This window comes from Miniopterus natalensis, chromosome 2, assembly GCF_054644295.1.
Source record: "Miniopterus natalensis isolate mMinNat1 chromosome 2, mMinNat1.hap1, whole genome shotgun sequence".
Taxonomy (NCBI): domain Eukaryota; kingdom Metazoa; phylum Chordata; class Mammalia; order Chiroptera; family Miniopteridae; genus Miniopterus; species Miniopterus natalensis.
This window is the reverse complement of record NC_142082.1, coordinates 21,409,409-21,434,028: the sequence shown is the minus strand read 5'-3', so window position 1 is coordinate 21,434,028 and position 24,620 is coordinate 21,409,409. Positions and strand designations below refer to the sequence as shown.

At 38.1% G+C, this 24,620-nt stretch overlaps 1 protein-coding gene across 1 annotated transcript in view; it reads right to left on the bottom strand.

The window, feature by feature from the left end:
• The window catches only part of LOC107526291 (A disintegrin and metallopeptidase domain 3-like), a 98,855-nt gene extending 91,076 nt beyond the window's left edge, over window positions 1-7,779 (bottom strand). Inside the window, exons 1-3 of the mRNA XM_087814185.1 lie at window positions 7,633-7,779; window positions 7,016-7,098; window positions 4,958-5,013 (exon numbers count right to left, since the gene is read on the bottom strand). Coding sequence (XP_087670311.1) covers window positions 4,958-5,013; window positions 7,016-7,098; window positions 7,633-7,690 — 197 coding nt within the window. The 5' untranslated portion in view covers window positions 7,691-7,779. The remainder of the gene's footprint in view (window positions 1-4,957; window positions 5,014-7,015; window positions 7,099-7,632) is intronic.
• Window positions 7,780-24,620: the final 16,841 nt, after the last annotated feature.

The window sequence follows — 24,620 nt, the reverse complement described above, 5'->3', positions numbered from 1 at the left end:
CTAATAGTTTAAACATGCTAGTTAAAATTTTCTAACAAGTAGCCCTCAACTGATGAAGACCAAAAAATGTATGTTTTTATCATTAGTTTTCATGAAGTTATGCTGTGGTAAAAGGGAATGCCAATATTCTTATTGCCTTAAAACAGCAATGGATGTTCTTTGCCAGTTGACTGCAGGTTCAGCTCCACACTACCTTCGTTCTGGAACCCAGGAAAAGACATGACCCCTCCTAGGAACTCGCCTTTCTTGTGGCAGAAAGAGAAAAAAATTGTAGAAGTGCTCAACAGTTCGCGAAGCCTTTGTTTAGAAGTGGGATACTAGTGTTCTGCTCACATTTCCTAAGCTAACCTAAAGGATCCCTGTAGACCAACCAATATAAACAGAAGTTTAATCTTCTTACCAGGAAAAAAGTGATGATCATGGAACAATCTAACAGCAGTATTTATTGTAGGGAGACTGGAATTTCTCAAGGATTCCAAACACCAAAAGGCATTTCAAGGCCAGAATCCAAAGAGACTAAAGCAGTCACATCATACTTTCTGTCACCAGGACTTCTCTTTCTGTATCTGCTTCATTGTCTCTCATTCCTGATAACTTTTCCTTTTCCTCCATTCAAATAGCAAAACTAGAGAGCTTCCCCCAAGAAAAACAGATATTTATCAGTTCACAATCACACACTTAAGGAAAAACTGAATGGCCTGGGCTGGTTCAGGTGCAAGTGCCTGGAGCATGAACTCTGGGCCAAGGCAGAGTGCCATGTTAATATCTGTAGGCATCTCCACGGAGGTGGTGGAAATGGGAATCCAAGCAGTCCCCAGGAAAAAGAAATCAGAGGGGAAAAACTTAACAGATATCTTACAAACATAATTAAAAGGATAAAGCTTTAGTTTGCAAGTTTCTTCACCCTGGGCCCTCAAAATATACTTTTTGCTTCTACGTGAAACAACAAAACAGTCCAGCTTAATCAGTGAAGAAATAAAGACACAAACGACCATTCAAAGAAAAACGAGACCCATTGTAAGGAAATGAACAACAAAACAGAAGAAAGCAACACTTGAAAGTTAGTTCCTAATGAAGTAGCATGAATTGAAGAAAATAATCATATTTTCAAGAAAAGTTAACAAGCTGTCAAAGAATATCAGTTGAAGAAGAAAAAAAAAAGAACACTCTGACTCTAAAATACATGACAGGCAAAGTTGACTAATTTAATAAATGCGCCAAAGAGAATTTGGTTACTGAGATCAGACAAGAGGCCCAGCCAATAAAGAGAACAGACCCTGGTAAAATACACAGCAAAAACAAAGATTTTGAAACAGTTATAGAAAAAACTATGATATACAGGGCAGAACAAAATGACCCAGGAAGAAACCACAGATTTCCCGTGGAATAAGTAATGTGTAGGAACTTAAAAATAAAATTAAAAAATCAAGGAACTTATGATATATCAGGGAGGATTAATATAACACCACACACAGAGAGAACATACTGGAAAATTCACTTACAGTGGACTATATCAAATTATAAAAATTTATAGCAAAGGAATATGTCTCACAAATACTACACAGTGCGAAGATGTTACTCAATGAGGAAAACAAGAGACCTTTGCAGATATGCAGATTCGGAAAGCTTTCCATCTGCATATTCTATCTAAAGCATATAATGTGAAAGTATTCTAATTAAACATTCCTTGAGTCAGCATAAAATTGCAATAAAAGAAAAAAAAATGAAGCACTGATAAAACTGGACTAATGCAAGACATTTAAGTAACAGAAAGCACTGGATTGGCATCTTAAATGTAAATAGAATTTTAAAAATACTACAGGAATATTATAGTACTCCTATAGTGAATGTGAGAGGCAAAAGGGAGGAATCTGAGGACCTAGAAAGGAAAATATGAATATAATGATTATATAAAAATTTCATTTTTATAGCAATACATCCCACAAATAAAGGAAGAACACAAGCATTAGGCTGGATGGCATATTTGCAACATACAGAACAGATAAAGGGTTAATACCTATAGTAAACACAAGTTCCCAAAAACTGATCATAGTAGAAGAAAAAAAGCAGAATGATGAGCCACAGACTGAAAATAAATACACAAGGCAAATGAATAAAAATAAAAATCCAAAAGAAAAAACAAAATCTTGGGAGAGGCAATTCAGTTAGAACGGTTGGGAAACATCTGAAAAGATACTATAAGTTATTAATAACCAGTGAAGTGCATATCAAAACAATAAAATAGCATTTCTCACCCATTAGTTAGCAAAATAAATGAGTAAAGATACTCATTTTGTTCGCAGTGTAGAGTACAGAAAACCTTTTGGATTGCTGGTGTGAGTGAAAACTGGTATAACCCTTTGAAGTAAAAAATTTGCTATATATATATATGGCACATAAGAATTTTCTTACATATAACCCATCAGTGTCACTGGTGCCCAGGCAGTTGTGGCCAGGGATATCAGCTTTCCTTGCTATAAACATGGGTGGATAATTAATAAGTGAGATATATTCATTTGATGGCTGCATATGTATTTAAAAAATTTATTTTGCACACAGCAATATGAATCTCAAAAAAATAACATTATGCAAAGTGTTGCATTAAAAACAACCACCAAACCACAACCACATACAACAGACTAATAAGTATCTATTGCTCACACTTCTGGGTCACATGTGGGTAGCCATGGTAGTTCTGCTGATTGACTAGGCTTGATCAATGGTCCTGGATTTAGCTGAATGTTGCCCTATTTAGGAATGATTAGAGCACCTTGGGTGTACTCCACATGTATCTATCTTTCAGCAAGCTGGCCTAAGCATATTCTCATACAAGATATAAACAAACAAGGTAGAAGGCAGAAAAGCATGAGAGCTTTTTCAAGCCTCTGTCTGAATCAAGACAGGTAATATCTTTTTGGCCAAAGAAGTCACATAGCCACAAAATGGGCTACACAATTTGTGAGACCCCCAGGTAAAATAAAGATGCGAGGTCTCTTGCCCAAAACTACTAAGAATCTCAGGACAGCAACAGCAGAGCATTAAACCAAGCGCAGGGCCCTTCCAACCATGAGGCCCTGTGAGAGCACACATCATGAAGTTCGCCTTGCAAACGTAAATTCAGATCCAAGGGCTGGAGAGTAGAGGGACTGAAGGAAACGTATTTATCCTACCTCTTGATGATACACACACAGAGTTAGTTACATGGCAAAGAGTGAAGATATAGGAAAAGGTAGTGTTGGGGTCACTTTTGTGGCCCACCATATTAAGATAAATAAATTGATGGAATATACAGTATTGAGTCTTTACAACTATTAAGAAATACTGAAAACATGATTCTTATTGCTCTCTCGACATATAAATGAATGAAGATAAAAATATGACAGAAGAACATGTGTCAATATTATAATTGTGATTAGCAATGGGGAGTGAGAGAGATTAATAGGTCTGGTTATGCAAATAACAGATTTCGGTATTACAGGCCATGGACAATACACTTCTTTTAAAACAGTGTAGGCACAACGCTTACATGTGTGTCACTAACTGTTTAAATTATTCTCAGAATTATCCATTTTATTTTTTATCATTCAAAAGAAAAAAGCCAGCATAAAAAATATTGAACTAATATAAGCTATGGACTTTGGGCGATAATGATGTGTCAATTTAGGATTATCAATTTTAACAATATATCATTTTGATGGGGGTTGTTGATAACAGGGAAGCTATACATATGTGGGGGGTAGGGAGCATATGGGAAATCTCTGTACATTCCAGTCAATTTTGCTGTAAAACTAAAACTGCTCTACAAGATAAAGTATAATTAAAATAATAAATAATGAGAAAACTATATGAATAGGCAAGCCTCATACAGGTAAATGCAAATAGCCAATAAATGTTTAGAGTAATTATTGAGGGAAATACAAATTGATGTTCAGATGAAACAGAATATTTTAGCACATCATGCAGGCTTTTGGAAATCTAAATTGCTACCACCTTTTCAGAAAGACACTGGGAATGTCTCTCAAAATCTTAATATACTACAAAATGTGAGTATTAAATCAGTGACTACATGCAAATTGCTTAGAAATATGCCCAGCAAATGGTATGTGTTCAATAAATGTCAATTACTTTTGTTGTTTTTTATTATTATCACTATTACATTATTCATACTTCTTGATCCAGAAACCTATTTCTTGATATCAAGGCTACAAAACAAAATCTATATTACATAAAAATATACATACAAGCATGTTCATTGCAGGACTCAATAGTGACAATCCTTGGAGAGAACCTCATTACCTATCAATATTACACACTGTGGAATGTTATCTATTAAAGGATGAGTTACAACATATACAAAGAGCAAGAAAACAAGCACCATTATTTAATAAGACCTGTCAGTTGCAACACCCATTTTTGTAAAAACAAAATTTGGGGTAGGTTTTATTTAAAAGAAGGGTGAAATTTAACTGGAAAATTGGGAAAAGATACGCACAAAGTTATTAATATTGATCTTCTAGAGTGAAGATAGAAAACTGAGCATTTAAGACATTACAAATACTATAGCAAAGTGAGAAAAGTATTATAGACTATCAAGTAAAATGCTTAAAATAATTTAAATATATGAAATAACATGAGGACAAACAAAGCTAAACATAGTCAAATAAAACTATTCCCTTCCTTGTTGCAATTGTGATTACATTTTAAGGAGTTATGCAGAGTAGTTTTAATCTATCTAAAATACCTCAATATTTACATCATTAAGTCAGAATTTGGCTTGAAAGTTAAATTTCAAATCTCAAAAGCAAGAATGAAATTCTCATCTGACATGAATCAGGAAGAAGATATAACGTGAAATAAATGTAATATTCATGCTTTTGTTTAGTCTCAATTTAGGGGAGTGACTGTACTAATTTAAGAAACCAGAAACAACTGTATGAATAAAAGAATGGCCACTTACTGTTTTTCAAGATGGAGAGTGTATGTTTTCCTGTTAATTTGGATGGTATAAATGACCTACAGCAAAGTATTCAGAAAGAAAGTAATTATTAGAAATGTAAAATTCTTAAAAGTCAAGACATAATTTTTAAAATTTACTCTTTTATATAAACAAAGACTGTATTATGCATGTGTCAAAATGCATAATCTAAATCTATTTCAAATTAAGAACACTAGTCACTGGCATTTATTACATATCACAATCAAGTTTTAATTTAAAATGGTTACATTTGGAAATGCTGAGGAACCTTTGAAAAAACTTAAATTTTATTATCTTTTTTCTAACTTTGCAGTTTCTAGCACAAATAAATTGAAAATTCGAATGAAACAATTCAGGTCCCCTTTTAAGGTTGAAGGAAGTATCCATAGTTGTCAGAAGCATCTGTTTTTTTCCCCTCCCCTTCCACAGGGCCCATCACAAGGACATACCCTAATTTACACAAATCCCCTCAGAGATCGCAGCTCAAAGAACCCAATCGGGAACATCATCAGAAAACATAGGCCCTTTTATGGGGTAGCACATGCTCAGTTCTGTTAAACATTCCAAGTTTGCAAAGAACATGAAGTTTGTCATTGGGTGCACTTTTCTGTATATGTCATTTTCAACCTGTTAGTGTTCAGTCTTCTGTAGCCTATTGAAAAAGGTGTGTTGGCATTTCCAAGATTATTGTGACATTGTTTCTTTCTTCTTTTAATCTGTAGGTTTTCTGTCTTGCATTTTTTGGAGCTTTGTTGGTGGGTGCAAACAGATTTAACATGTTGATATCTTCACGATAAACTGACTCTTTTATCAATAATAACGTAGCTTTTACTTCTAGAAGTGCTTCTTACTTTAAATTCTACTCTGATATTAGTATAGTTGCAACAACTTACTTTTGATGTTTTCACTATTTTATTTTACCTTTTGATCTACTTTGATGAAATAACTTATTTTTTAATTTTACATATCCATTTAAAATTTAGAGATGCTTTCTGAAAGATAAAAGCAAGTTGCAATTTCCAGGGTTTCCCACATTATCTATTTTCCACAACGTAGAAGACAAGTTATACAGGGCTTATTCTCAAACAATGAAATAAAGATAGGACACTAAAAGAAGTAGTACTCAAATCTATTGTTTTTCTACATAATTTTTATATGTACAAATATAGTCACAAAACGCATCATGAAATGCATCATGAAAACGCATCATGAAATGCATATGATTTGGGAGGCACTGGAATATTACTCAGCCATCAAAAAGAATGAAATCTTACCATTTGTGACAACATGGATGGACTTAAGAGGGTATCATGCTAAGAGGAAAACGTTCTATGGACTCACTATGAAATGGATTCGAAAATTTCTCCCTCTATCAGTTTTTATTTTATATGTGCTGAGGGCATTTATTACATTTGTAGAAATTTATAATTGTTATCTGTTCCTAGTTAATTTAATATTTTAATAATGCTTATCCCTCATAATGTTGTGTGTGTTGAGTGTATTAAGTTTGTTTGAGTGTAGTAAATGCTTTCTTTTTCTGTTATTATTGTGGATACTCATGTTTTCTTTTTGTTTCCATTATCCCAGTATATGCTAAACTTTCCTAAAACTTTAGCCTCTCTGGATACTTAGATTTTAGTGTAGTAGCTTTTATAAACACACAATCACTAGATATTTTTCTGGTGCCATAAAGTGAGACAATCAGGTAGAGCATTCAGTGTGGAACACCTGCCTCATATCAGTGCCTAATAGTTTTCCAGCTGGCAATTCAATGTTCCTCTCTGCCACTGCTACTGAGGTTCCAATCCTTGAATTCCTGTCAGATCACCGAGTATCTTTATAGTGTCATAATGTTCACATATCACTTGACAAATTACGACAATCAACACACGTTCTCATTCAGACAAAATGGCTCTTAAACACAGCAATTAGAGCACAATTTTTCACAAAGGGCTATTCATGAATTAACTTGTGTCATGCAGTCCAGGAAAAATAGAATTACTCATTTAAAAAAAAAAAAAAAAGTCATTTCTTAATTACATGTGTTTCTGACAGATCCCCATTATTGGTGTTGGTTCGCAGCTTCCGTGGCACTGTAAGTTGCAGATGAGATGCTTCAGAGTCTGCAGTAAAAAAACACATGTGTGAGCATTCCCAGGGTGCAGAGCATCCTTCCTCTTCGCTGACATGACCTCTCCTATCACGTCGCTCTGAACCCCCAGGCCCCACCGTGCGCGCACGCGCACGCACACTCACACTCACACACGCATACTTGGTGCGATTCCAGGAAGACACTCCTCCCGCGAGAGCATCACCCACCACCGCGCACAGGCACTTGGGCCTCGCCCACCTCAGCCCTGACTAGGTGAAGAAGGGCTGGTCCCAGGGCCCATCCAGCTCGCTGGGTCCCCACCACGCAAGGAGCAGGGCGCCCTCTCCCGCCAGCGCAGAGACAGGTGAGTGAGGACCAGCTGGCCCAGGCCTGCTCTGAGCCCTCCAACCACCCGGCGCGCCAGGACCCTGAAACCAGGCGGCTCTGGCAGCAGCACGCGGGGCAATCCCCCCCTGGCCCGAGGTTCTGCAGCAACAGGGGCGACACTGGCCTCGTCCAGGGACACTGCGCCTGGCCGCCCTCACCGGGCCGGTTCCCCACTTACAGTGGTCCGCGGAGGTCAGCCGGCCTAGGCCTGAGAGGATCAGCAAGAGAAACAGCATTGCGAGGCCGCTGAGCCTCCCCGCGGAGAGGGCGGTTGGCGGTGTAACCGTGGCGCCTCGCGCGGGGCGGCGGCGCAGGACGGGCGGCGGGCGCGGGACGCCGCTGCTCGGCCCCGCCCACCGCAGGCCGCCCGCCCAGCCGGCCCGCTGCGCGCGCACCGCGCTCCTGGGCGGGCGGTGGCCCGCCTCCCGCCAGGTGCCTCCGTTAGGCTAGGAAGCCGCTTTCTCTGGAAGCAGCTCTTGACGGGATTTCTTGGCAACAGTAAGAGTTCACGTCATAGCTTTCTCATACAATAGCTGAATTACTGTAGTGAAGGAAAAAGACAGTAGAAATTCAAGCTAGATTTAGTAGCAGACAACTGCCTATTGTAATCATATCTACTCCCAGATTTCCGCTTAAGTCTCGGGTCTAAACAAGTACACACGCGCCCACGAACATAAAGAGGTGTTGTTAAAACATATATAAATGAATTCTTCAATTGCCAGTAAATTCGTTTCTTAGAAAGATATTTGGTCAAACTAAGTAAAAAACTAAATATGAAATGAGTGTATGTATTTGTTTGAATCCCTCACTATGAAGTTACAATGTAAGGATCAAGCAGAAAAAGTCACAAGTATGAAGTGATCCTGTAAATACAACTTTACATTCTCATTATTTCTTCCTTGTGTATAATTTGGTTTCTGTGGCTAAGCAGACTAATAAAAGTTAAATATAAATTTTCCTCCCATCACTGTGGAGTTCACACATAGAAAGGCAATGGAGTTAACTTGGAAAGAGCTTTCATTTGATGGCTTAATATGCATGTTAGTGACTTGTTAGTGATTTCAATTTTGCAAGGACTTTTTTGCCAGAGTTCTTAAGTTGCTCCCCCGTGGAATACTTGTGTTTGCACTCCTTACATGCAATATTTATACACAAAATCAAATGATTGTGTTTTCCCAATGTGTAAAATGAGACAAAATAGAACAATGAAAATATGTCCTTATTCATGCTTTTCTTAAATCGTTTAAGTGTGATTTATCAAAAAAAATTGTACAAGTACCAAATAATAGCACAAGAAAATTCTATTTCTAAATAGCCGGTTCTGTATACAGTATTTCACTAACATATTTACAGCCTAATTATTTAGTTTTGTTGCAATGCATGCTGTATACCATACTCATTAATTTGAATACTTTTATATATTATAAAAATTAGTATTTTATCTTTATGTCAAATTGTATGACTATTTATCTCATATACCAAGGTTAATTATGCTGCTCTTAAAATAAAATGCTTTCTGATTGTCTAAAACCTGATCAAAATTTTATCGCCTACTATACATCACTGAAGGCACGATGAGTATTAAAAAAAGGCTGGTCATGCTTCTACTTATAATTTCTGTGGTTCAATCAAGTTAGAAAGGTGAAATATGTATTTGTTATTTATATTCATTACTTTTTTTTTCATGATTGGTAATAAAGGCTCAGCTTTTAATATGCATGACTTATAGGCATTTAAATCATATGTGTTTATAAGAACAAGTACTTTTTACATGTTTCCTGGAAGCCTGGGACTATGCTGATATCAAAATACGTGTGACACTCTCCTTATTTCCAAGTACATTAGAGACTAGCAGATAACTAGATATGTACAAGAGATGCCACAGCTAGAAGTAAAAAATCCTTGTTAGAGGGATGTTCAAAGTTCTCTGGGAGCACAGCCAAGATAATTTTGTTTTCTATACAGATATCAAGTGAAGCTAAAGAGTAGATGTGACATTTGATCTGAGCTATATTTGGATGAGTGAATGACTTGTATGGATGTTAGTGCATTTTAGAAATTTTTGTAAAATAATTTTAAACTATACAAAAATTTAAGTGCAAATGAATGATAGATTTTTGTGTTAGATTGATAACTTGTAATAGTCTAAGGGTGGTGGGATTGAAATGATGAGGACTGGAAGCAATAACTTCATTAAGAGGAATTTTCTATAGGTTAGGCCAGTACTGTCTACCTCCTCAGGTCTAAAGGGGGGGGGGGGGGGGTAAAGTAGTAAAGATACCTGAGAGATATTTTGAAAGAAAAATAGGTTCGTTGAATTATTTGATATGGAGAATGATGAAGTTGTTAAGATGACTAAGCAACTGGGATGAAAGGAGGGAACAAATGTTACAAGCAGCAGATTGAATCAGGGAATGAGAGATAATGAGCTCAGTTAAAAATATGTTGAATTGGAGGTGTTTTATGAGTAGTAGGTATATAGAATATTGGAGGAGTTGGAAATATGAGTCTGACACACCAGATTTGAGTTGAAAATGTGCTCACATTTGTGAGCACATTAAAAAGTAACATGAAGGAAAAAAGAGTAAGAACATCTAAGAGGAAACATATGCAAAGAAAAAGGAGGTCCGAAGTAGAATTATGGGCTTAATTGATGTTTTGGGGATTAAGAGCAAAGAATCCAGATAGAAGATGAAATGATCAAATATTAAGACGGTAATATAGTGATTAAAAATAAAACAGAATTACAGAGTGAAATATTAGACAAGAACCCCAAATGCATTTCAGAGATCAAGTAGAATGAGAACTGAGAAAGGGATTACTGTTTTGGTGGCAGAGTCAATAATGGAGGTCCCCACTGTGTTCTCCAGGAATCAGATGCTGAGGAAGAGTTAGAGAGCAAAATGTTTTTCTAGAAAGGTACATTGGGTAAATGGAGCCTAGGAATTTACCAGTTTCTTTTAGGCTATCTAATTTGTTGACGTATTATTGTTCATTCGTAGTAGTCTCTTATGATCCAATCTATTTGTTAGTATCAGTTATAGTACCTCCTCTTTTATTTCTGATTATATTTACTTGAGTCTTCTCTTTTTTTTTTTTTTTAGTTCATCTAGCAAAAAATTCAACAATTTTGTTCACCTTTTGAAAAAACAGGTCTTAGTTGGTGATCTTTTCTATTGTTTTTCTAGTCTCTACATAATTTATTTCCACTCACCTTACCTTTACTATTTCCTTTCTTCTGCTAACTTTGGGCTTATTTTTTTCTCTGGTTTAGATCTTCCTAAACTTTTAAAGATTTTTATTGAATTTTAGAATGACAGGAAGGGGGGGGAGAGAGGGGGGAGAAAGAGAGAGAGAGAGAGAGAGACAGAGACAGAGACAGAGACAGAGACAGAGACAGAAACATTGATATGAGACAGCAACATCTCTCACCTGCCTCCTGCACACCTCCTACTGGGGATAGAGCCTGCAACCCAGGCATGTGTCCTGATCTGTTGTCAAACTGGCAGCCTTTTGGTGCACAACACTATGCACAACCAACTGAGCTACACTGGTCAGGGCTCTAATTTCTTAATATATGTATTTATTTATATCAACTTCCCTCCCTGAAGTGCTTTTTGCAGCATCCATTATTTTTGGACTATTGTGTTTCTATTTTCTTTTGATTTTCTTTGACCCACTGATTTTTGGGAGTGTGTCATTTAGTTTCCACATATTAGATTTTCTAGCTTTCCTCTTATTGATTTCTAATTGTATACCATTGTTGGCCATAGAAAATAGTTGATATGTTTTCAATCGTCTTAAATTTGCTAAGACTTGTTTTGTGTCCTATCCTGGAAAATGGCTCATGTTCACTTGAGAAGAATGTGAATTCTGCTGCTAATGGAAAGTTGTATAAATGTCAGTTAGGTTCTCCTTGATTCTTCTTTCTAAATGATCTATCCATTGCTGAAAATGGGGTATTGGATTTCCTACTGTTGCTGTATTATTGTCTATTTCTTCTCCCTGCTTAATGTATTTAGGTTTTCTGATGTTGAGTACATAAGTAATTACATAATTACAATTGTTATATCTTCTTGATTATTTCTTGTTACAAACTTTGGCTTAAGTGTATTTTTTTCTGATATAAATAAGGCTACTCCCACTTTCTCTTCATTTTCACTTGCATGAAATATCTTTTTCCATCCCTTCACTTTGAGCCTATATGTGTCCCTAAAGTTGAAGTGAATCTCTTGTAGGCAGTAGCAGTATATAGTTGGATCTTCTTTTCTATTCATCCAGCCACTTTGGGCCATTTGATTGGTGAATTCAATCAATTTATATTTAGAGAAATGTCTTCTTATTGAGTGATTTCTGGTTGTTTGATATTTCCATTATTTCTTTTTCCATCTATTTCTGTCTACCTAGGTAAACTGGTGATTTTCCATGGTGGTAAGATTTGTTTCCCTTTTTTTAATCTTTTGTGAATCTCCTCTAGAATTTTGCTTTGTGGCTACCATAAAGATTATATAAAACATTTCAGATAACACAGTCCATGTTTATGCTGATAGCTATTTATCTTCAATTGCCTACATAGACTCCACCCTTTACTTCCTAACTTTTATATTTTTGATGTCACAATTTACCTCTTTTTATGTTATGTATTTGTGAACAAAACATAGTAGCCTTAGTATTTTAATACTTTTTTCCTTTAAACTTTGTATTGTAATTAAGTAGTTAACACAAGATCCTATTATTGAATTAGGCTTTTCAAAATTTTATTTATTTTTATTTTTTTTACCATTAATAGTGTGTTGTATATTTTCAAATGTTTTCATGTCACTGATTAGTGTCTTTTCATTTCAGCCTGAACAACGTTTTTCAACATTTCTTGTAAGGCAAGTCTAGTGGTGATGAATTCTCTCAACTTGTTTGTCTGGAAAATTTTTTATTTCTCCTTTATATCTGAAGGATAAATTTGCCAGATAGAGTATCCTCAGCTGGCACTTTTTTTCTTTCAACATGCTGAATATGTTGTTCCACTCTCTCCTGGTCTACAGGGTTTCTCCTAAAAAATCCACTGATGGCTTCATAGAAGTTCCTTTAAAGGTTATACTTTTTTATTTCCTGGCTACCTTTAGAATTCTTTATCTTTGATTTTTTGACATTTTCATTATATATCTTAGAGAAGGTCTTTTGGCATAGAGAAAATAGGGTGATCTATTAACTTCATGAAACTGGATGTGCAAGTCTTTCCACAGGTTTGGGAAGTTCACAGCTCTTATTTCTTTAAATAAATGTTCTGCCCCTTTGTTCCTCTTCTCTTCTCCTTCTGAAACCTGATTATTCAAATATTTGTCTTTTTTTATTGCAGCTCATAGATTATGAAAACTTTTTTGCTTTTAACTTATTTTCTTTTTTATTTTAAATCAAAATATCTATTGTCTAACTTATTCTTTCACCCGATTTACTCTACTACGAAAATGTTCTCAATTGCATTCTTCATCTCATTATTGAATTCTTCATCTCCCTTTTCTGATTTTTTTTCTCTTGCTGATTTTAAAACTTTGTTTCCCTTAGTTTTAGACAGTTTTGTCAGTATTTGTCTTAGAGAACATTTGGGATTGAAATTCTGATGTGATCTATTAGCTTCATGAACTTGGATGTCCAAATCTCTCCCCAGGTTTGGGAAGTTCTCAGCCATTATTTTTTTAAACAAACTTTCTACTCTTTTCTCTCTCTTGTCTCCTTCTTGGAGTCCAATAATGCATACATGTTGTCTCATAAATTCCATCAACTCTCTTCATTACTTTTTTTTTTTTTTTGCACTTATTGTATGAATTCAATTGATATTTCCTATAGGTCCCTGATTCTCTTTTCTTCTTGTTCCAGTCTGCTGTTGAAGCTTTCTATTGAATGGTTTAGTTTAGTCATTTTATAATTCAGCTCTAAAATTTCACATTAGTTCATTTTCTGTTTTCTCTCTGTGTGTTCAACTTCTCATTTTGTTCGTGTATTTTCCCACTGATATCATTAAATTGCTATCTATGTTCTCTTGAACCTCTCTGAGCATCTGTAGAACAATGACTTTCAATTATTTGTTGCATAGTTCCTGGATCGCTATTTTTTGGGGCCAATGACTGGAAGTTTACTGTATTCCTGTGGTGGAGACATGTTTCTCTGATTCTTCATAATCTCTGTAGTCTGATATAGGTGTCTGCACATTTGAAGATGCAGTCACCTCTTTCAGATGTTATGAACTGATTTCATAAGGGTAGCTTTCACCTATGGGTAGGGGCACACTTGATCATGCTATAACCCTGGGTCTAGTGATGCAGGGCTCCAAGTGCAGGAGCACATGGTGGCAGCAGTTCCAGGGGAATGGAATATCTTTTGACTCATCCATTGAGGTCCACATTATTGACAACTTTGTGGTCCTTGTGAGCACGTTGTGGGTTCATAGTGGCTGCAAGGCCTATTGGGGTCCTAAGTGGCACCTCCAGAACTAGCAGCTAGGGACAAGGGTGGAGACAGTGGTGTGTATACATTTGGCTGAGTGGTCCAGCAACAGGTGCATATGCAGTGGTATAGGTCAGCTGCAGACACACTCATAGTGATCACAGTCAGGTTAGGTAACAAGTGCCTAGGCCAACTATGGGCTCACTGGCAGCTACAGTGGCCCAGGGTGTCAGCATGCTTTCCTATGGCTTCACACACTACCTCTGTGTATACATAAATATTGCAGTGGAGGCCAGTGGTGGTGGTCAGGCTATGGGGCATACAGACACACGTCTGGAGAAGCTATCAAGGGGTAGGCATTGTGATGCCTGCCAGTGGTGAAGGGCAAAGCCTAATCTGACCAAATAAGCAGCTACAAGAGTAACTGGATGTTAGTGTGCTCTCCTGTTGCTGCACTCTCTGCCCTTGGGTGTGTATACAGCCATGGTGACTGGTGAGTTATCTGGTTGGGGTGAGCAGGTGCACAGCTGGAGGGACTAGTTACAGGTAGACTTGTTGTTGTCAGTGACAAAAGGAAGGGCTTGATTGGAGCCCAGAAGCAGCTGCGGGGACCCTTAAGATCAGTGTACTCTCCTTAGCTGCACTCTCTCCCATTGGGCATGCATAACCCATAGACACAGACAATAGTGTGGGGAAGGCCAGGGGAAGGGGCAGATGTGAGGTGCTGGGGGTCAATGGGGAGGAAAGGGGGGACATCTGCAACACTTTCAACAATAAAGATAAAAAAAAGATATTTTTTTAAAAATGCAGCTAGGAAAAAGCAAATTTTAAAAGGTAGAAATCTTTCCCAAACCCAAGAAGCTTTTGAAGGCCATTCTGTGGCAAGATTGAGGAAGGTCTATCCAGACTAGAGGCAGACAGGAGGCTAGAATTCCTGCAGAATCTGAAAACCTCACCTCACTGCGTAACTGTCAGTGACAGGTGGCAGTTCTCTGTGGCCCTAAGAGCACTGCACTTCATAAAATCATCCCTCAGAAACAAAAGCCAAGACTTCTGGTCTAGAAGGCGGTAAAAGCAGTACTCGCATTCTCCCACAATCAAATAGAAATTACATCTAACTTCAGAACCACCAGTATTCAGAACCACCCGAAATCTAGCTGAATGGAAGTCCTACAACTATGGATTTAAAAAGCGACATCAAGACTGGTGGGAGGGGCAGAGACACAGAGTGGGCTCCCCCACCCACATGTGGCTGCTAAGAATTGAGAGGGTATCTTGGCTGTGGAGGTCCCCCTTGAGGAGTGAGGGGGGTCCCAACCCCACACAAGGCCCCCACGCCTATGGTTCCAGTGCTGAAAAGAGAAGTTCCCATAGCTTCTGGCTGTAAAAACCAGCTGGAATCGACACTCAGGGAGGGGCCTGCACAATGATTTACTGATTCACTGTTTCTGAGCTCCAGTGCTCTGACAGCAGCTCAACAGGGACCAGGGTTATACAGGGAGGAACTGATGTGTCCCTCGTCAGGGTGAGATCTGGGGTGCGAGCAGGGACAGCTCTCTCCCAGACAAAAGGGTGCACAGTAAGATTAGAATCATAGTTGATTAATAGCTATTCATTGAACTAACTATACATAAGACATTTTTCTTACAGACCCTGGAAAACTGTGGAGGTAGCATTGTAAGAAGCAAGGCAGAGTTGTAAATATAAATGGGCTTGAAACAGAGATGGGTCCATGACCCAGAGAAGATACATTTTGAAGGTAGATGAAGAAACAGGACATGCCTGGAGAGGGACAAATGTCAGAGGGCTGATCTTTACAAGGACAGTGATGGAAAACACACCCTGGGGATTCATGTCGCTTTAGATTCTTTCCCACCCTCTAACCCTGTTTAAAGTGTAGCTTGAGATGAGACATCACAGCAATTTTTCAGGGTACTCTACCTGCCACTCCCCCTCGGATCACCAGTACCTGAATAAAAGCACCCCAAAGAGGCAACCTTGTCTCTGCTTATTGACTCTGGTAGTGACAGGCAACAGCTTGGACACACTGTTCTGGTTTCAAAAGCTCACTGTTCCTTTGATGAGGCCTCGCCCCACAGAGCCTGCAGGCAGGCACCATATCTGAGTCTCCATCAACCTGGCTCACACTGTTTCCCCTGCCCTGCTGATTCCCAGAGACCCCACTCCACCCAACTTGCTGGCCCAGCCAAGCCACTTCACTGCCTTTTTCATACAAATGGCCTGTATTGGCTCAAACTTCAGACTTTCCTAAAATCTCTCAAACAAGCAGCATCTGGCTTCAGCAACCTGTCTCTCTCTGTAAGTGGCCCCAGGGCCCGCACTAGCTGCAGCCAACCAAGGCTCACAGCGTGGCCTCTCCTAGGTATGTGAGCCCAACACAAGTACAAGCCAGCTGTGGATCTCTTCGTAGCTCAGGCTGGATAGTCCTGGGCAGAACACAGGCAGCAGCAGACTTTGGCCGGCACCTCCCTTACGACCTCAGGTTCTGGTCCATTCAACTCTCTTAAGAATAAAGCTTCAGATCTGCTGATCAAGGGAACAGAGTTTTCTCAAAATAAAGATAATATCTTCACTTCAGTTTTGTTTCAGCCCCAGGCCCATGAAAGCTGAATGGCCCTACTGACCACACCCTCACGAAACCAGGAAGAACAATGACATGGCTGACATCAGGACCAGATGCAAAGATCAACTATGCCTAGAACTCATGACCTCAATTCCCTTCACCACCATGACTAATGGTTATTTCCCTATATAATCTATCCTCTGGAGGCCACTGGGGAGCCAGGTCTTAGACCTGACTGTCTCCCAGCTTGGCATCATTCCTTAAATAAACCTTTACTTTCTTTGCTGCAAACTCCTGTTTGTGTGCATTGGATTTTGCTGCACGCAGGCAAGTGAACCCCTATAGTTTGGTCACTGACTTGTCCTATGGGTCACCCAGCAGAGGGGCAAGAGAAAGGTGGTGGGTAAAGCAAGAGGCCTGGAGTTAAATAAAGTGCAGCCTCCAAAGCGAACACAGCCTCTCACAGAAGCCTGGTTCAGGGTCGCGGGGAGGGTCAGGTGGGCAAATAGCTGGATTTACTGAGGCTGCACCCAGTCAGCCAAGTCTGATGAGAAGGACCAGGAGGAGGAACACGGCCCACCACCCAGAGCCCTTCCTGAACAAGAGCAGTAGGTGCTAACCCCACAGTAACCCCAAGTGGGTGGTGGGAGAGCCGGGGAGAAGAGCTCAGGAGCTGAGTGTAGGTGGAAATGTCCTGCTTAAGATGACCACCTTCAGGTAAGGGCCCTGGAATGACAGAAGTGCAGGCTCAGGCTCAGGGGTGGAGGAGAGAGAAAAACAGACAGGCACGCAAACTGTTCCACACTCAGTTTATTGTTTTCTTCAGCTGTGACCGAAAGAGGGAAGGTGGAATTTTCATTTCTCAGTGAGACACTCAGCATTATCCATGGCCATCCGAAGAAAGTACTAGTTACTCTGGAGGAAAACAAAGACACACGTGCTTAAAGTACTGACAGCAAGTAAATTCTCTTCTGCCGCACAACGTACAAACAGCTGGGGTAATGCCCAGTGAGAAATTCAGAGGGCAGCAACAAGAATTGTGGCAAAAATTTTTACAATTTTGCTTGTGAGGTTATGTGGCTATAACTTACTCCACAATTTTCTGCAATTTTTCAGGAATCATCATATTTGATTAGAAGCCTTTGCAAATGAGAAAATCTAACTTTTTTTTCTACATACAATGAAATGTTCGTGAATATAATCTTTGAATTTTTTAGAAGCTTAAATACATTAATTTTACTTTTTCATATCTTGTAGCAATCATTTTTGTCCTTCATGTTATAAATAATGTTTTTGGCACTTGGAAACACAGGCCTTAAGCATTGTCACTACAGTGCCTAGTGGATAAAGTGGCTCTGATTAATTTTACAGGCTAATTTATATATCTTATATCTCATTCGATTCAATAGTTTAACTCCACTTTATCCTTAAGAGCAAGTTCCCAATGAGAACTTAAGAGAATTTTAAGAAACTAAAAAAAAAAACACACAAAAAAACCCCCAAACACTAAGCAATTTAAATACCCATTAATAACAATTAATAAATTATTTTTCATATAGGACTTTGCAATTCATTTACCCAATAAATAACTTAGGAATTCGTTGTGGATTTTGAATTTCATTGTAATTTCAACATTTATTTTGAGACATATCTTAATGTACTTACCTAGAGTTTTACGTTTAGGTGGTTTCCTGAGATTCATATCTAAATGAATAGGGAAATACTGCTTTTAGTGAGATACAATACAACCTGAAAACTGCCATAATTTTTATGGCAGTTTCTTCCTCTTTCCTTTGAAAATTTCAGTAAAAGAGAAATATCTGTCAAATTTCTATTTTTATACTAATTGTTATCAAGTGTCAAAATCAAACTCTTGGGCCTCTTTCCTATTTTTATATCCATAGATTTATGTCAGAGCCCCCAACAAGAAGAACGCAAAAGAGAAAGACAAAACTGAAGACAACCTAAGTGAGGTTCATTGACAGAGGAGACGACACAGATAGATTAGCGAGAGGCCTCCGTGATAGTATAGTTTTACCCCCCATCCTTTCCCTATCTGTGCTATTTTTTATATCTCCAAAACTCAGATTTCTCCTACTACTCTGATCATCAAACGCCCTTACTTAATACGGTGTGATCACCACCCAGTCAAGTCTCTTTCCATCCCCATTTATGTCCCCTTTACCCTCTTCGACCTCCCCCAACCCGCTTTCCCTCTGGCAGTTGTCAGTCTGTCCTCTGTACCTATGAGTCTGTTTCTATTTTGTTTGTTAGTTTATTTTGATTTTCAGTTCATTAAATTCCACATATAAGTGAAATCACATGGTACTTGTCTTTCTCTGACTGGCTTATCTCACTTAGAATAATCCTCTCCAGGTCCATCCATGCTGTTGAAAAGGGTAAGAGATCCTACCTTTTACAACTGCAGAGCATTCCACTGTGTAAATGTACCACAGCTTTTTTGCCCACTCATCTACTAATAACACCTGGGCTGCTTCCAAATCTTGACTACTGTAAAGAACACTGCAATGAACATAGGGCTGCAGAGATTCTCTTTAATTGGTGTTTTCAGTGTCTTCAGATATATTCCCAGAAGTGGAATTGCTGGGTCATAAGGCAGTTCCAGTTTCAGTTTTTTGAGGTAACTCCATACTGCTTTCCATACTAGCTGTACCAGTCTGCATTCCCAACAGTGCATGAGCGCTCCCTTTCCTCCCATCCTTGCCAGCACTTGCTGTTTGTTGATATACTGATGACAAGCTAGATAATTTTATTAACCAATGTCACCTCAATAAATTTAATAAAATAAAATTAAAAACCTAGATGCTACTTCTGACTCTTTTACTATCAATGTTGTGGATTAAATTGCGTTCCCCAAAAAGATAGGGTGGAGTCCTAGCACCAGGTACTTGTGAGCGTGATTTTTCTCGGAGATAGAGCATTTACAGCTATAATAAGTTCAAGATAAAGTTATACTAGATTAGGGTTGGCCCTCACTCCAACAATTAGGGTCACTATATAAGGATAGATTTAGAGATGCAGAGATATACAGACCCACGGGAAAGACAGCCATGTGAAGATGGAAGCAAAAGCTGGAGTAACGCAGCAGCAAGCCAGAAATAGCAAGGACCGTTGGCAACCACCAGAAGCTAGGAGAAGGCAGGGGAAAATTCCCCTCAGAGCCTCCGGAGGAACCAATCCTGCTGACAACTTGGTTTTAGGCTTTTGGCTCCTGAACTGTGAGAGAATGAATATTTTTTGTTTTAAGCAAAAATAAATAAATAATCTGAAAACTATACTGGATGCTATGTCAGTAAAGCACAGCAACAGTGTCAAGTGACATTATTGAAATTTAAATGAAAATAATATCCCCAAAATATTTCTGGTATACACCAGGCCAGAAGACTAGACCTGTAAATTAACATTCCAAATTGTACTCCAATTGAAAGGAACATTTTCCTATGGGTAACCCTATCGTCTCTCACTCAGTGGAGGTCAATAAGGCTCCCAAGAGAGATGAGTAATGTTAATAAGTTGGTAGGATGAGAGATGATATAATGAGAGGAAGAAATGGAGCAGTTATAACATTGTAGGTATAAGGCTGTATGTGCATTTCTCTGTTTGTGCGTTTGGTTTGGTTTGGCTGCCTATGTGTGTGTGAAGATTAAAAGTAATCATTCATTCATTCAACAAGTATAACTCACCCTTAAGCAATGCGGGTGTGAGGGGTACCCAACCCTGTGCAGTCAAAAATCTGCATATAACTTTACTCCCCAAAAACTTTACTAATAGCCTACTGTTGATCAGAAGCCTAACTGATAACATAAACTGTTGATTAACACATATTTTGTATGGTATATGTGTGATATACTGTATTCTGACAATAAGTAAGTTAGAGAGAAGAAAATGTTATTACAAAAATTGTAAGGAAGTGAAAATAAACTTACGGTACGCTATATGTTTACTGAAAAACTCCATATACACGTGGACCCGCACAGTACAAACCCGTGTTGTTCAAGGGTCAACTGTATTTATTAAGCACTTACCATTAGCCAAGAACTCAGCTACATGCTGGCTACCCAGTGCTGAGCAAAATAAACCTGGCCTTTACCCTTTAAAGTGGCAGAGGATGATAAGACATAAGTCCAAGGAGAGGAAAAGGTTAACTGAGATCCCACTGCTGCATTTGAGCACCATATGATATGGCCGCTCCATAGCACAGGGAGGACACTACAATGAAAATCATTTTCTTAGTTTGTTAGTAACTCAGGACTGCACACTGTCACCATAAGAAGAAGGTCATAATAGTAATGAGGGGTAAAGGATAACAGCAGGCATTCTTTTGGAGAAGAAGACCTGTTCTGGAATAAGAGGAACTATGCAACCTATTGTGCAGCCTAAAAAGTTTACTCCGTAGACTTGGATGTGTTTTGGAATAGCAGTGGACTTTGGAGGAATCTAGAAGGTATAAAACACCAGTCCTACCCAAGTAAATGAAGAATTTTTAAGTCAGAGAGGGAGGAGTGAAAACTCCCAAATATGTATCTGCTGAAGGATCCCAAACACAAAACTGTTAAATGTGAGAAATTAAACACTTATTGTATTATTATATAGAGATTTCCACCTTTCAGGTAATGGAGGAGCATCTAATTAATACTGAGAGGCTATGGAAGACATAGAATTACTGTTCCTTTATGATGTTTTTCTTCAGTGGCCATGGTAAGCAAGCATTCACTCAGCTATTCATGAGCATACATACTGAGTTTGTAGTTGGAGAGTTTCCAAATAAAGAAGTAAACTTCCTCATTTATGAGTTAGCTCAATAAACAAACCAATCATCCAAGAGTAAACTCCCAATATACATTAACAAACTGGAGGAATGAAGATATTTATTTATTTAGATAAATACTAACAAGTTACTGGATTGGCAAATACTAAGAGGTTATTTTTCAGTATAGTACTGTACCAATTTTTGCTGCTCAATTAATTCTTAGCAATTAATTGCTGATTATCAATTGGTTCATCTTAGTTTTTAACAAGCTCATTTTAAGAAATAACCCCTAATTTACTTACATGACAGTATCTGTTTGGCTGCTGCTTTCTGATTTGGATCTAAATAAGAATAAAAATAATGCTTCTAAGTTAATTATTTTAAAAGTGTTTAAAAAAATGAAAGTCAGACCATTCTATAACCTGAATTAACTCTTTTATACCACTAATCACCACTAATGAATAACCCCAAGTGATTACTAAATTAGGGTATGCAAATAAACAACATTCTCATTTACACATATTCTATGTCTGTAAAGAATATAAATGTCAAATCCCCAGCTGGGAGATGAGCAAGGAAACACGTTTGTTTTTCCCCTTGTCACTGCCCAGCAAAGAATATGCGCTTCATCTTGAAGCCTGATTCTGGCCTTTTGGTTCCAACCTAATGTTTTATCCACTGATGAACAAATTAGTACAGGTCATGATTTCAAACCCTCCCAGACTTCTAGACAATCCAGCAGACTGTGTGACAGGGTCATGCCCCCTCCTAACCCACACAGAGATATGGTGAGAAAAAGGACAGAAAATGCCAACCAAAATTTAAAAGAGAAAGGGACATTTCTAAGATAGTTTGAAAAAAGCAGAGGGAATTGAAAGCCCAAAAGGTATCTAGGAACTGAAGCTGAATGACTCCAGAGTTCCACCAATCAGTTGTACACATCAGCTCATAAGGAGCAGAGACCTCCTAGAAAGCTGCAACTCACCTTCTCTAAACCTGGAAGCCATGAAAGGCCATACCGTCCATGAAACAGGGATGGTAAAAGCTGCCACCATTAGGCTTTAGGATGCGGCAAGGAAATTTCTCTAGAAGTGTAGATGGAAAAGGATCGCCTGGAGACACAAGAACCCAAGTGCTTAAAAAGGTTAGGGATATGTATGGATAACAAAAATGTCACCCAGATCTCAGAGGGAAGGTGAGAGGGAGGGCAGAAAGAGATTAATCAAAAAACTTGTATGCCTATATACATAGCCCATGGACATGGACAATAGACAGGGGAAGGGCTGGGGTGCAGTGGGAGCTGGGTGGAGGGGGGAAAGGGGGAAAATGGGGGACATCTGTAATACCCTCAACAATAAAATAGAATTTATACATATATAAATTTCATGTATAAAATCACACAGAGAAACAGGGTCCTCAAGTCTTTAACACATCTAGGTTCAGGATACCAATTCATGCTTCCTTTGAATTCTGTGTCTCCAGGTCTAACAAGTGCTGTAAAAAATTATGACTTAGGGTAAAACATGAAATAATCTCCACAAGGAGGATTCTACAAAGAGGGATATGCAGAATTCTCATGAGACAATCATGGTTGCATAAGATGGCACTACAGCCGTGTAGAAAGCCACTTAGAGGTAATGTCCACAGCCAGAGCAAACTAAAGAAGTCATACACCAAGAATTACAGGTAACAGAAAAACTAAAACAAAAGAATGTTTAGGATTTCCACAGAGATCAATAAAGGAACAAAATCCATTAAACAAGAAATGACAAAACTTGGGGGAGGGGGAATGGCTGATTTTTAAATTGTTTAGGGAACAATTTAAAAGATAAATTCTTTGGGGAAATCACCCAGAATACTTGGTAAACAGAAATACAGGGTGGGGCAAATGTAAGTTTACAGTTGTTCATATGGAAAATAAAATAATTAATAATAATACAATGATAAACTCTCGGTTTCGCAAACTTACAACTGTAAATCTAATACAGTGGTGGGCAAAAGTAGGTTTATAGTTGTGAGTACCCAAAGCATAGTTTACTATCATGATTTGTTGTTTAATTATTGTATTATTTGTTTTCTAATAAGACAAATGTATTGTCTTATTATTATTATTATTTCATATGCTTACTTTTGATTTATCTTTTAGGTAATGATGGCTGGTAATTTAACCTACTTTGCCCACCCCTGTGTATAAAAGACCAGCTCAGAAACATGGAAAAAATCAGACGTAGAAGACCTAGAATGAGGAGACTCAGTTTTGGAAGGGAAATAGTCTACAACTTTTCCAAACTGAAGAAAGGTGTAAGTCTTCACACTGAAAGAAGAGTCCAGTTTATTTTTTTAAAATCTCTACCAGAATACATTATAATGAAACAAGATCTCTATGGGGGGAAAAACAAAACAAACTTTCCTGGCTGTGTTAGGCCAAATTCTAAAGACGGCCCCCGCCCCCTAAGATTCCCATTCCCTGGGTATTTAAACATTCTTCTAAGCACTGCTCTGAAGAGAGTTTGAAAATGTAATTAAAGCTCCAAATCAGTTGATCTTCAAATTCAGAGACTGTTTTGGTGGGCATGACCCAATCAAGTGAACTCTTTAAAGGGAGAGTTTTCTCCTGCTGGTGGGAGAAGAGGAGGCAAGAGAGAGTCAAATCCTGAGGAAGGCTTGACATGCCCTTGTTTCTGTGAAGATGAAGGGAGATACCTGAGAAGCCATGTGGATGGTCTCTAGGAGCAGGAGGGGTCCCTAGCAGACAGACAGCAAGGAAACAGGTGCTTCACACCTACAACTGCAAGAAATTGGGTTCTGCTTACAAGCTGAATGAGCTAAAAGCCCAGCCTGGCCTTCAGGTCAGTTTGTGACAACCCAGACAAATTCACCAGATTCTCACTGACAGAACTTCAGCAAAATAAATAAATGTTGTTTGAAGTCACTAAGTGTGTGGGAATTTGTTATGTAGCCATAAAAATGCAAAGGCTACTATAGATAAAAGTCGTATTAACAATAAAGGGATAAATTAATCAACACAGTACCAAGATTTATCATCATCAGTAAATGCCAGGCTACACTCACATACCATCAAAGAGCTGAGGCAAAATAACTCTCAACCTAGAAGTCCATAATACATGAATTCACATTCAAGAGTGAAAATAAAACAGAGACAATTGCAGGCAAATAAGATAAAGAACTACATTTAATTTAAAAACTGAATAGTAATATAATAATTTAATAACCAAAAAATGCAACTAAAGGAATAAAATTAGAACATATAATGACCAAATTAATAGATGAGAAGAAAAAACAATAACAGCACAATTGATATAATAAATATAAGTAAGTAGAAAAAGTATTGACAAGTATAGTCAATAGAGAA